Genomic DNA, 13875 nt, shown 5'->3' with positions numbered 1-13875 from the left:
TAATGTTGTATGTATTCCATAAGAAATATCCTAGGTAACCCCAGCCTTTAGATAGAAAAGAACAACTAAATACTGCATAAGTTATTATACTTAAAATTTATTTTAATAATTTTCCAACAGCAGTAAGCATATTAAAATATTGAAAGGTCACTCTAAAAGATTTTACTTAGTTATAAATAAAATACCTGTTAACTCTAGATAGATGACAAGGTGAAAGTAATCTAGGACTAAATAAATATATAAAAGAAAGACTGGCTGAGTTTTAGTGAGTGTGTTTAGATCACTCTAATTCCGTTGCAGTGAGATGGCATTCTACTCAGGATGGAAAAAGGATATTATTCTGAGTTCCTAGAAATACAAGAGTGAAATGAGAAATTGTACCAGTATTACTGAATAATATATTCAAAAAATATTTCAAGCTGAAAATATTTTATGACATGAAAACACAGGATTTTGGCAGTCATAACTTGTAAAATCTTTATAAACCGCTTTGATACATGCTAGCATTGCAATAGAACTCATAAAACTTCCAGTTTATGCAAAAGATGTGCATGTTCAACTATCTTTGGTTTATGTTTGTTCTGTAGTCAAATCAGCAACAGCAGCAGCTTACTTGAATGTAAGCTCCAAGTGGGCAGTGACTTGGTTTTATAGATTGCTGTATCTCCAGCACTTAGAATAGTACATGGCATGTGTAAGTGCTCCATACATGTGTTTTGAATGAATGAATGATAACACTTAGGTGTTATGCCTTTCACATGTATTAAATTATTTAATCCTCACAACAACTTCTTGAACTATGTACTATTATTATCCCCAATTTATAGATGGAGGAAGTGAGTCACAGACAGATATTTGCCCAGTGTCACAGCTAGTAAGTAGTAGAGCTAAAATTTGAAATCAGGTATTGTGATTCCAGAACTCATATTTTTAACCACTGTACTATATTTCCTCTTGTAATTGAGACGTCTGAAGACCTGTGTTTAGGCTAGAGACATCTGGATCCAAATCATTAGTGAGATGATGACTACAAGTCAAATACGTACAAATTGGGTGCAGTTTTAGTAAATAGCAATATATTTCCCCCTTTTCGTATTTTTGCTACTATTATAAATGTTATTGTTTTCTTAATTTATATTTCAGGTTGTTTATTTCTAGTATGTAGACATACAATTGATATTTTTATGTTGATCTTGTATCCTGCAACCTTGCTAAATTCATTTATTAGTTCTAGTACTTTTTTTGTAGATTGTCAGGTTTTCTGCATAGACAGATCATGCCATCTGTGAATAAAGACAATTTTACTTCTTTTTCAATCTAGATGACTGTTTTTTCTTGTTTTATTGCACTGGCTAGAACTTTCAGTACAGTGTTGACTAGCGGTGATGAGAGAAGACATCTTTGTCTTGTTCGTGATCTAAGGGGGAAAGCATCTACTCTTTCACCATTAAGTGTGATGTTAGCTGTAAACTTTTCACAGATGCCCTTATCAGGTTGAGGAAGTTCTTTTCTATTTTTACATTGCTAAGAGTTTTTATTAGATATGGATGTTGGATTTTGTAAAATATTTGTTCTGCATTTATTGAGATAATCATGTGGTTTTTCTTTTTTACTTCAAATGTCAAACTAACCTCGCATTCCTAGGATAACTGTACTTGCTTATGATGTATTATTCTTTTTATGTATTTTTGGATTCTCTTTGCCAAAATTTGTTCAGAATTTTTGCATCTATGTTCGTTGAATATTATTAATCTATAGTTTTCTTTCCTTTGTAATGTCCCTCTCTGGTTCTTGTTATTAGACTAATTCTTGCCTCATAGAATGGATTGGAAAGTGTTCTCTGCTTTTCAGTTTACTGGAAGAGTTTGTGTGGAATTTTTATTTTTATTAGTTAACTGTTTAGTGGAATTCACCAGTGAAGCCATCTGGGCCTATTGTTTCTTTGTGGGAAGTTTTTAGTTACTAATTCAATTTTCTATAAATTATGGGACTATTCAGGTTATTTATTTCTTTTTGAGTGTGCTTTGGTAGTTTTGAGTTTTTTGATAAATTTGTCCATTTCATCTAAGTTGTCTAATTTATTGATATACATTCGTTCATAATATTCCCTTATACTTTTAAAATCTGGAGAATCTGTACTGATGTCACCTCTCTTATTCCTCATACTAGTAATTTGTGTCTTCTCTCTTTTTATCCTGATTAGCTTAGCTATAGGTTTATCAATTTTATTGATCTTCTCCTCTTAATAAGGATCTGAATAAGATGAAGGAGTGTGAAATATGAAGGTCTAGGGAAAGGTGGAGAGAACAGCACTTGCACAGTCCCTGAGAGGGAAAGAACTGGGCATTTTCAAAGAGAATAAACTGTAAGTGGCCAAGAGTAGAAGCATGGAGAGCAGTTATGAGGCTCTTGCAATAGTATGGGTCAGATAAATATAATGATGGCTTGGCCTGCTTATAGTGGCTAACGAAGTGGTTAGATTCAGAATATACTGTGAAGGAAGAGCCAATAGGACCTGCTGATGACTTGTATATGGAGTGATGGAGAAGAGGCAGGAATGATGCTTAGTCTTAGGCCTGAGTTATGTGGTTAATGGTAGCTTTGTGAAATAAGGGAGATTGGAAGGAGCAGATGTGAGCTGTTGTGGGGGAAATGGGGTGGAGGAGAGGCATCAAGAGGTCTGATTTAGACTTAGTGAAGAATTTGAATGATTAGTGACTCAAATAATGTTTTTCTATTGTATATATTTTCCATGTTTGCTTAAGTTATCCATGAAATTCACTCTTCACTTTGTAAAGTTTGTCTATCTAATGAAGCCACTATGTAGGAGATATTCCAGGTGGAAGAGGCACTGCTTGACAACTACCTTAGCATATAACTTCCAGTAAAGCATTGAAGTTGTGATATACCAGGAAATAGAAGAAACAGAGAAATGCGTGAATCTTTTTGTGCCAAAGACATTGGTATGAAGTGATCAGATTCAAGATATACCTTATGTTAACAAACCTTATAGAGAAATATTCTATTTATAGGTAGTGTATGTAATGTGAGTAGCCAAGATAAACTCCCTTAATGAGATCAAAACATAGAATTCTGAAATTATTTAATTTGTTGTTCTTTTGTGAAGTTTTTTGTTTATAAATTACATATTTGAGGCAACTCAGGAAGATTGGACCCAAAATCCCAGACCTCCTTTAAAACAGACCATGATACTAAGTTCAGCCCAAGTAGAACTGATATACTCTTTCTGGTGTCCTTTGTAATAGGTCCAGAAGCTGAGTAACTTCTAGAAGTAGAGGGACTGAATCTCCAGTTTTAGGAAATGATACACTAGAGGGAAACCACTGTGCTCTCCCGGAAAATAGTCTCAGAGAGTCTGGCTAACCTATTGGACTGATCTCTTTCTTGATTAGAGTAAGCCTCCAAGTCAGGGTAAAATTCTTTCAGTCCTAAACGAAAGTAGAATCACAACAGAATACATTAAGAAATAAGAGAAAGTTTCAACGTATACTTTTATTAAATAAAATACAATAAGCATTTAGTATGAGCAATCCTGAGAAGAGAGGGACCTTATTTGTATCATTCATTACTATATTCCCAACATAAGCATAGTGTGGGTATTCTCATATTTTTCTAAATGAATATGTACATTAATGAGACTTCATATCAGAAAGTGTGGCTTATTTGGTGATTTTTTTAAACACACGTTTCTTCACTAGAGGGTGCTGTATAAGCATTCAATACTTGAAAAGTGTCGTCTTCACATTTATTTATTTATTGGGAGACTGGATTTTTAAATTACCTGATTTATTAAAAGCTTTCATTTCTTTTTCTTTGCTTTCAAAACAATTCTGATGGTATTTTGTATGGTAGAATTCATGAAATTGAGTAGCTGTTAATGGCAGCATTAACACAAATGTTTCTTTTTTCCTCCTCTTTAGGAGACTTATGACTCCAGTCATGTATGCTGCACGAGATGGTCACCCTCAGGTTGTCGCTCTCCTTGTTGCTCATGGAGCAGAAGTTAATACCCAGGATGAGAATGGTTATACTGTGAGAATCACTTTTACAATGTTCCTTTTTATTTCTTAGACATTAATATCTTATTATTATCAGTAGTCCACAAAAAAAGGTTTTAAGAAGTAAAAATTACAGAAGGCCTGGGATATAATTCTGTTTGGTGACGAAAAGCAACAGCTGAAATAGAAAAAAGGAATTATCTGACTCTCTTGGTCCTCACCCTTGACACAAGAAGCTGTAACACAGCAAAGCCTGGGCTCTAGAATACACACAGAATTCTTTTTTATAGAAAACAGTTCACTGATTGGCAGAGAAATCATTTTATTCTATAACATCACTTGACTGTGTAAAACATTATTTGGTTTTATAAAATCAGTGAGCACTGGCAGTCTGCTTTGCAATTTCAACTCTGGAAATATGTTTACGTTATACTGTGAAATGAAGAGATTGCATCATTTCATTAATTAACCATGTTCACTTTTTTATTGTGCCATAAATACTGTTGAAAAGTTTTCCTCTCTGTCTCACACTCCCTCTCTTTAAACAATCTTCCTTTTCCTCCATGTACAGGCATTAACATGGGCAGCACGTCAGGGTCATAAAAATGTAGTTTTGAAGTTGCTTGAACTTGGAGCTGATAAAATGCTACAAACCAAAGATGGAAAGACACCAAGTGAGATTGCAAAAAGAAATAAACATCTAGAGGTATCCTACATATTAAATTAATTTTTCTATGGCATGTTACATTATCATTTGTAGAATTTTGTATTGTTTTGTTAGAATTCACAACTGTAATAATAGTATATCTGGCTGTTATTAAATGTTTAAATATATAACTTTCCTCCAGCCAGGTAATGAAAGCTTTATTTTACTAGAGTATTTTTACTAAATAAGAGGCATTTATAATGTAGTAATTTAAAAGCTATATAAAGGGATAATAAAGACTTTGTTCTGGCCCTAGAAATAAAATTGTAATAGGTTATTTATTTAAACATTTCAAACTGATACAGATTTTTAAAAATTAATTAGTATATTGAGAAAGCTAGTAAAATTTCAAAATTTGAACACGTAATTAAAATATTGTTTTTTAATTTTTATTAATACATTTTAGACAATGTAAAAATTAAATCCTTTAAGCTACATATACTCCTATGTGTGTGACAAGATAAGTAATAAAGTGATAACATATTTGGGTATATGATCTATTGTCATTCAGATGATAAAATCAATGATAAATATTTGCCATACATTAAATTATTTTATTGATAAAAACTTTTGGTCAGAATATTAAAGGTTTCAGCCAAAGGTCTGTAATTTCTAAGCAAGGATCAAATACAGTACAACTTTAAAACTAAGTTATATAGTTCAAGAGCTTCTAAAACTGTGTTTCTGAATTTAAAAGCATGTGACATTCCAAAAGTTCCATCCTATAATAATCAGACCTTGCCACTTTTACAGAATGTAAAATAACTTCCTCTGTTTTTTAAGCAATCTGATAAACATGGCTATTGTTCTCTAACTCAAATTCACATTTCCAAAATTATTCCAGTGTAAGTGCTAATCACTAAAACTCTGTGAAACTTCAAAAAGAAATTTACAGTTCTTCTTCTAAGCTTTGAAAATTTGAAAACTTTTAATTAGTTTACCATATTATCCGATTTAGAGTAGATGACACCAAATTTGACATGTTAAGAAATTTATGAACATCAAAGATTATTTTAAGTCATAAATTGTTTCTTAAAGTGAGATTTGATTTTGTGTTTTGGCTGGTTATGTGACATAACTTTGGCTTACTAAAAAATTAGATTTTAAAACTAAGGAATTTCACCACATCTCTTTGAGGTGTGCAGTTGGGATTTGTATATACATTTAGTCACGCTTATTACTTCCTACCCACTTAACAGTGTATTTAAAGTACTACCTTCGTACTTAATCTTTCTGAGTCCCTTGCCAAAATGAAATTTTTAGTTTTGTTTTATATCTTACTGAAAATATTATTGATTATTATCTTCCTTTCATTTTTACTATTTTGAATTAGATGTGCTTTATCTTCTTTTCTGATTACTATTTTAGGTCAAGGAAATATTTACTTGATTTTATAAAAGTTATTCTCAGAGTAGTGAGTTGTGAAAGTTCTGTCCCTCAAACCTTGCAAAAATTTCCTTTCTGATAGTATGTAATAATGTTAACTATATTTGAATGGCTTGTTAACTTTTTTCAGATCTTCAACTTTCTTTCTTTGACTTTAAATCCATTGGAAGGAAAGCTTCAACGGCTAACTAAAGAAGAGACTATTTGTAAACTATTGACAACGAACTCTAATAAAGAAAATGATCACATATTTAGGTAACATAACATGTTTTTGTTTAACAGAATACCTATAAATGAGTAAAAAATGTGCATGTTCCGATTATTTGTAGTAAATGTGATAACTTATTTATATGATATTTTAAACTTTTACAAGTATTTTAAAATATCACTTAGAAATGTCTAGATTTTAAGTGCTTTGTTCTATAGAATTTTAGAAAATTTTTGTATATGTATACTATACAGTAATAAGAATAATTTTTGACTTTGAAAAAAATATCAACAATAAAATTTATTTCTAAAAGCTTCTAAGATTATATTTTTGGTAGTGTTCAAACCAGATTGCATCTTGCTTTCTAATTCTCGTTAGCAGATTTCTGATAAGTTAAAATTAAAATTTTTTTTTCTGAACATAGTTATTCAATACATGGCCACAAAGTTATTCTCTACTTACCCACATTTAAAGTTGTTATTAAATTATTACTTCTTGCAGTTAAAGAGATTTTCATGTACGGAAATCTCATGAGGAACATACATGTCGGCATATATTTTCATTCTTAGAAAAGATGAGCTACATTTTACTATCTGCATTTTCTCTGTTTACTATACCTTCACTCATGAAATCTTTCTTATTGCTTTTGTATAACATAGGTCTGGTATGTAAATTTGCACATATATTCTACATTCTTATTCTCCTCTCTCTGCATTACAAATATATATTTATTGTTCGTGCATTTATAGTCTGTTCTTAAATTGACATTTCTATAAATATGTACAGTTCATATACAGCATTTGGAGATCTGGAAATATTTTTACATGGTCTTGGACTTGAACATATGACAGATTTATTAAAGGTAAGTTTTTGTATAAGCTACATTGAGTTATGTATGTATGTTTATTTATTGTTTAACATAACACTAAATATTAATTCATAAGCATGCTTCTGAAAGAGTGCCAAATGCACCTTTCTCCATAATTTGTAGTACATCCCATTTTAAACTTATAAGCATTTCAAAAATCTATTATTTTAGAAATTTACATAAATTAGAATCTGGCTGTATTGAACAGCTTTTACTCACTGCCTAAAGCTTCGCAAAACTCCTCGTTGTACACCTAAGCCTTTAGTTTGTTTTTGCAGTTGCTGATCTTCCTGTATAGACTATTATTAGAAGAGGCGTGACTTTTTTTTTTTTAACGTGAGGAAGATTGGACCTGAGCTAACACCTATTGCCAATCTTCTTCTTTTTGCTGAGGAAGATTGGCCCTGAACTAATGTCTGTGCCCATCTTCCTCTACTTTGTATGCGGGATGCCTCCACAGCATAACTTGATGAGCGGTGTGTCGGTCCATGCCCGGGATTCGAACCTGTGAGCCCCAAGCAGAGCACGCGAACTTAACCACTATGCCACCGCGCTGGCCCCAGAAGAGGCATGATTTTAAACCAAACAAACTTGATATCGCCCTTGCTCTAATGATTATTAACTGAAATATGTTACCTAAATCTCTCTTTTTTTCCATAAGGATGATAATACTTAGTGTATGGTTGTTGTAAAGATTAAATTAGATCATATGCCAAGCACTGGTATAGGTACTTTAGGCATGCATTATGGGATTTGAGTAGACAACAGTTATCAGCTATTTAGCTGATACTGAAGCAGTAAAGCACTATTTAAGATAGGCTTTCCTTAGGAATATGCACATTCTGTTTAGGTAGTTCAGAATTGGGCTTTATTGTAAAATCTTGAAACTTCTCCCTATTTGAGAAAAATTGAGTAAAACTAAGTGTTATTGATCATTTAATGTGATACAGTTAGAAATTTAAAATATTCATAAAAATTTCTGTCAAATTTTATAGAGCTATTTTACTTTTTATGTAAGCAAATATAAATTATAATCATTTTCTTTGAATCTGGAAAACTAGCTATGTTTATAATTTTGGGGGTAATTATACATATTATTTCACTTATTACTACCTACCCAGTTTTATAGTTCTATACCTGCATATCCTATCCCCTCTAGAAAGTTGTTTAGGAGGGTAGCGTATAACTGACTAACTTATGTATACTTGGCTATTTCCCCTTCTATTGTTTTATTTATATTGCAAGGTGGCCTTTTTTTCCTTTTCTACAGGAAAGGGATATAACTTTAAGACACCTTTTGACCATGAGGAAAGATGAGTTTATAAAGGTTAGTATTAATTTCAAAAACTCCAGACATTATCTTTCATATTTTTAAAATTGTGGATCCTTTTATTTTCTATTTTAAGAGTCCTAGGGCTACAGAGTGTCAGTGATCTTTTGCTAGGTTCTTGATTAGATATGATTATGGATAACCATATCTAAAATCTTCTGTTACAGTATTAAGTTGATTTAAGAACATTTAAAGACTTAGAGTTGTTTTTTATTTCTTCAGATTAGTCATGACATCTCAACTAAAACTGATGCTTCATTTCTAAATGTGAAATACATTTGTGAAATGGTGTAAAACAGGTTACTTAGGAATAAGAGGTGGTTTTTTGTGTAGGTGGGTATGAACATGTGTCAACCAAATACTGCCTTTTGCTGGATTCTCAAAAGGATCAAGACTTATTATTTTGCCATCTAGTATTATTAAGTAACAGTTTGAACATAGCTGTGGGAAATATTGGAGATACTTTAATAAATAGGATTTTTAAAAAGTAATGATCTTCCTGCATGAATACATTGAAACTTGAAATCTTTAGCATCACTAAAAATCAAAATAAACATACTACTTAGCTAAATCCATGGTAGAAAATTTAGTTAACACTAAAGATAGAATACAGACAAAAAAAAGACTTAATTCTCACTTAATTCACTGATAATATTTTAAATATTTTGAAGGAAAAATTGTTTTACTTTGGAAAGATTATATATTGAAATCTAGTAATTTCTTTTTAGAATCCATCACAATTGTTAATATATTGCAAAAAATTGACTACAGTCACTATATATATAGATGTTTTAATGATATAACCTTGTCAGTCACAGTTAAAAGCAAACCATATAATTTTTTGGCATGTTTGTTATTTTTCGAATATGTATCTATTTTTTCAAGCTGTGAATTAATCAAGTAGAAAACGTCTGTAGTAATTTTGAGTATTAAATTATTCAAGTATGACTGTGTTATTGCACTTTAAAATTATTTCTACTTAGAATGGAATTACGAATAGAGATCAGCAGAAAATTCTGGCTGCTCTTAAAGAAATAGAGGTAGAAGAGATAAAATTTGGAGAATTACCTGAAGTGGCAAAGTTGGAAATCAGGTAAAATTAACTTATACACATTAATATTCTTTAGAACCAACTGCTCTTTTTTAGTTTAATTTTGATAATGTCTGAGTCGTTTTACTTGATAGCTTCATTTTCGCAGGGAAATGGATAGTTCGTTTTGCAATATACTCTATTCTGAAGTGGGAGGTACTTTATAAAGTTAATTGTTATAAAGTCATTTTATGAAAAAGCAGAACAATGCAGATTCTTAACTCACATAGAAATATTTTTTATTTTTTCATTGCATTTTGTTTAATGAACTATATAAGAGATCCCATGCTTTTCATAGTATAGCTCTTAGTCTCTTTAAATCATTTTAAGTGTCAAATTGAAAATTCAAAGTGAAATGGATTAAAGACTTGAATGTAAAACCTGAAACTATGAAACTTCTAGAAGAAAACATAGGCAGTATGCTCTTCGACATCGGTCTTAGCAACATATTTTCAAGCACCATGTGTGACCGGGCAAGAGAAACAATAGAAAAAATAAACAAATGGGACTACATAAAACTAAAAAGCTTCTGCACAGCAAAGGAAACCATCAACAAAACAAAAAGACAACTTAACAATTGGGAGAAGATATTTGCAAACCATACATCTTATAAGGGCTTAATCTCCAAAATATATAAAGAACTCATGCATCTCAACAACAAAAAAACTACCAACCCAATTAAAAAATGGGCAAAAGACCTGAACAGACATTTCTCCAAAAAAGATATGCAGATAGCCAACAGACACGTGAAAAGATGTTCAACATCATTAACGGTCAGGGAAATGCAAATCAAAACTACAATGAGATATCACCTCACACCCGTCAGAATGGCTATAATTAACAAGACAGGAAACAACATGTGTTGGAGAGGATGTGGAGAGAAGGGAACTCTCATACACTGCTGGTGGGAGTGCAAACTGGTGCAGCCGCTATGGAAAACAGTATGGAGATTCCTCAAAAAATCAAGGATAGAACTACCATATGATCCAGCTATTCCACTGCTGGGTATTTATCCAAAGAACTTGAAAACACCAATGCGTAAAGATACATGCACCCCTGTGTTCATTGCAGCGTTATTCACAATAGCCAAGACTTGGAAGCAACCTAAGTGCCCATCAAGGGACGAATGGATAAGGAAGATGTGGTATATATACACAATGGAATACTACTCAGCCGTAAGAAACAATGAAATCCAGCCATTTGTGACAACATGGATGGACATTGAGGGTATTATGCAGAGTGAAATAAGTCAGAGGGAGAAGGTCAAATACCATATGATTTCCTTCATTAAGTAGTAGATAATAACAACAATAAACAAACACATAGAGACAGAGATTGGATTGGTGGTTACCAGAGGGGAAGGGGGGAGGGAGGAAGGCGAAAGGGATAATTCGGCACATGTGTGTGGTGATGGGTTGTAATTAGTATTTGGGTGGTGAACATGATGTAATCTATGCAGAAATAGAAGTATAATGATGTACACCTGAAATTTATACGATGTTATAAACCAATGTTACTGCAATAAACAAAAAAAAAAAAGAAAATTCAAAGTGGTAATATTTTTGCCTAGGGCAAAAATAAAGCATTTCTCATGTAGCTCAGCTCTTTTTTCAGCCTTATTCTTTAAGAAATTATGTTATCCATATATAAAGTTCATTTTCAATATTATAAACTTGTCAGTTACTGATTATTAGTAACATTAGTAATCTAAAATCTATTTTGAAAATATTTGATTTTATTAATATTTTGTGGAGCAGTAAATGATTTTGTTAACTTTTTATCTGAAATGATTATAGATTCACAGGAAATTGCAAAGAGATGTACAGGGAGGTCCCATGCACCCTTCATCCAGTCTCGTCCAGTGTTAATATCTTGCATAATAATATCTTGCATTTGATATTGTATAATATCAAAACCAGAAAACTGACGTTGAAACAATCCACGTAGCTTATTTGTGTTTCACCAGATACACATGTGCTCATTTGTATGTAGGTGTATAGCTCCATGCAATTTTATCATGTGTGTAGCTTATGTAACCACTGCCACAATCAATATACCTAACGTACCATTACCACAAGGCTCCCTCATACGGTCTCTTTATAGCTACACCCACCCCCCCATCCCTAACTCCTAGCAACCAATAATTTGTTATCCATCTTTATAATGGTGTTATTTCATGAATGTTACATAAATGGAATCATACAGTATATATCCTTATTTGATTGGCTTTTTTCAGTCGGCCTGATTTCCTTGAAGTTCATCCACGTTGTATACTATAATTTATAATACTTAGAAATGCAGCAGTATCATCACTGGTGTAGGCTGCCTAAAACTAACGTTGCAACTCCGGTAAACATTAATTCAATACACGAATAATAGATTTCCACACCATTTTAGAATTGAGAGAAGTCTTCCAGGAGATAATTTAGATGATCCAGATTTCTTTAAAAACTTTATTGCAAAGTTAAATTATTTCCCTTTCTCTTAATATATTTCCTTATAATAAGATGATCTATATTCAAAATAATGCATCGTTTCAGAATAATATTATAGCTCTTAAAAATTTAAATACATTGTAAGGGAGTTCAGTTTTGAAGACTTAAAATCAGCAGACCTTCTTGAATCTCTTTGTTCATTTTGTTTACTTTTTTAATTTATTGTTTCTATGAAAGAATATTCTAAGTTCTACATGACTGACTTGAGAATTAAAATTCTTAATATAACTTATTAGTATGATGGTATAGTTGCCTGTATGAATTTACTTTGTGGGATTTAATAGACTTAAAGAATGTGCAGAATCCTGAATGGTTCACGTATTAAAACTGCTGAATTTTTTAAAAAATAAAACTGGCAGACATATATTTCAGGAATTTGACCTTGTTATTAAATCACAGACTTTGTTTACATGCTGTTATGGAAAAGGTTTTACTTCCCATTTGTCCAAAGTCATTCTTTAAAGAAGAAATTAGTCATTAAGTCATAAGAAAACTAACAGCAGGAAAAGTTGAACTGATTGATTATAATCTTCTGGTAATGTGACTTCAACAATTTAGCTACTGATTTATTTTAAGATACTTTTCTTTTATGTGTTAAATTTTCTAAAATAGTCTCTTACAAGAACACATATGCACACTACATTTACTTTTTTCTACACTTAGCTTTACTATGTTTGCAGAGTTAGAGACTGCGATCTAAAAAATATTAATAACCATTCCATTACTACTTTGAGATATTTTGAACAGAAATACTGGTTTTCATCCATGTCTTGACATATTCAGCAGTTTCTGCCCAGACCCTTTCTCTGAGCCTGACATCTACTTGAATGTATAAAAGGCATCTCAAAATTATGTCTATTAAGGAAACTATTTCTCCTCCAAAAGGAAAAATCTGTATAGATAAAAAATTTTATGTGAAAATATGTTATTCACATCTATTATTTATAAACATTCTAAAATTGGAAACTCTAAATATTTAATATCAGAGGAATGGTTGAATTACATTGCATCAATATAATTATTTTATTCTGTCATTAAAATTAGTTTGAGACTTAATGTCATGGAAAAATACTCATAATAAGTATGAAAAGCAAATATAAAATGGAGTGAGGTGTAATACCATTGTATATATGCATACGAAAAATACTGGAAGAAAATGTGTACTTTAAGAAAATATTCTGAAAGAAAATAGTACAAATCATTATCCTTGGGTGATAAGAGTATTGGTAATTTTAATTTTTCCAGATATTCTACAATGAGCACATAGTACTTTTATTTGGAGTACCTTTATTTAAAGTATAAATTGTATCCTAATTTGATGTCACTTTTTTAAAATATGACATGTTATTTTAGTCAGCTTACACTATGTTATGCTGTAGTAAGAAATAACTTCTAAATCTAAATGACCTATAATAATAAAGTTTATTTCTTGATCACCTGTATCATGAGTCAGCTGTAGTAGGTCTACTCCTTGTTGTTATTCTGAGAACAGGCTGGAGAAACAGCCCTCCCCAGGACATGCTGCTTTTCTGCAAAGGAGAGAGATGGCAGAACCAGTCAGTGGCTCATAAAGCCTCTGTTCAAAAGTTACACAGTCACTTCTAGTCGTATTTTATTTGCCAAGGCAAGTCACATGGCCAGGCCTCGTGTCCCTGGGGCATGAAGTATAATCCTCTAGCAGAGAGAGGCCTGGTAATATTTGGTTCTGTAGAAAAGACGTGATACAGTCTACCGTAGCTATGCCGTATCTGCTTATTTTGAATTCTTTAAATA

General features: G+C 31.7%; 1 protein-coding gene across 3 annotated transcripts in view; it reads left to right on the top strand.

The window, feature by feature from the left end:
* ASZ1 (ankyrin repeat, SAM and basic leucine zipper domain containing 1) overlaps positions 1-13875 on the top strand; it is a 62287-nt gene that overhangs the window by 30303 nt on the left and 18109 nt on the right. For 2 of the 3 annotated variants that reach the window (XM_058528881.1, XM_058528889.1), the window contains exons 5-10: positions 3942-4053; positions 4591-4725; positions 6242-6366; positions 7106-7181; positions 8458-8514; positions 9501-9610. In XM_058528881.1, the coding sequence (XP_058384864.1) occupies positions 3942-4053; positions 4591-4725; positions 6242-6366; positions 7106-7181; positions 8458-8514; positions 9501-9610 (615 nt within the window). The remainder of the gene's footprint in view (positions 1-3941; positions 4054-4590; positions 4726-6241; positions 6367-7105; positions 7182-8457; positions 8515-9500; positions 9611-13875) is intronic. The other variant, XM_058528898.1, reaches the window with a different exon arrangement.

Source organism: Diceros bicornis, chromosome 3 (genome assembly GCF_020826845.1).
Source record: "Diceros bicornis minor isolate mBicDic1 chromosome 3, mDicBic1.mat.cur, whole genome shotgun sequence".
NCBI lineage: Eukaryota > Metazoa > Chordata > Mammalia > Perissodactyla > Rhinocerotidae > Diceros > Diceros bicornis.
This window is presented reverse-complemented; position numbering and strand designations above follow the sequence as displayed.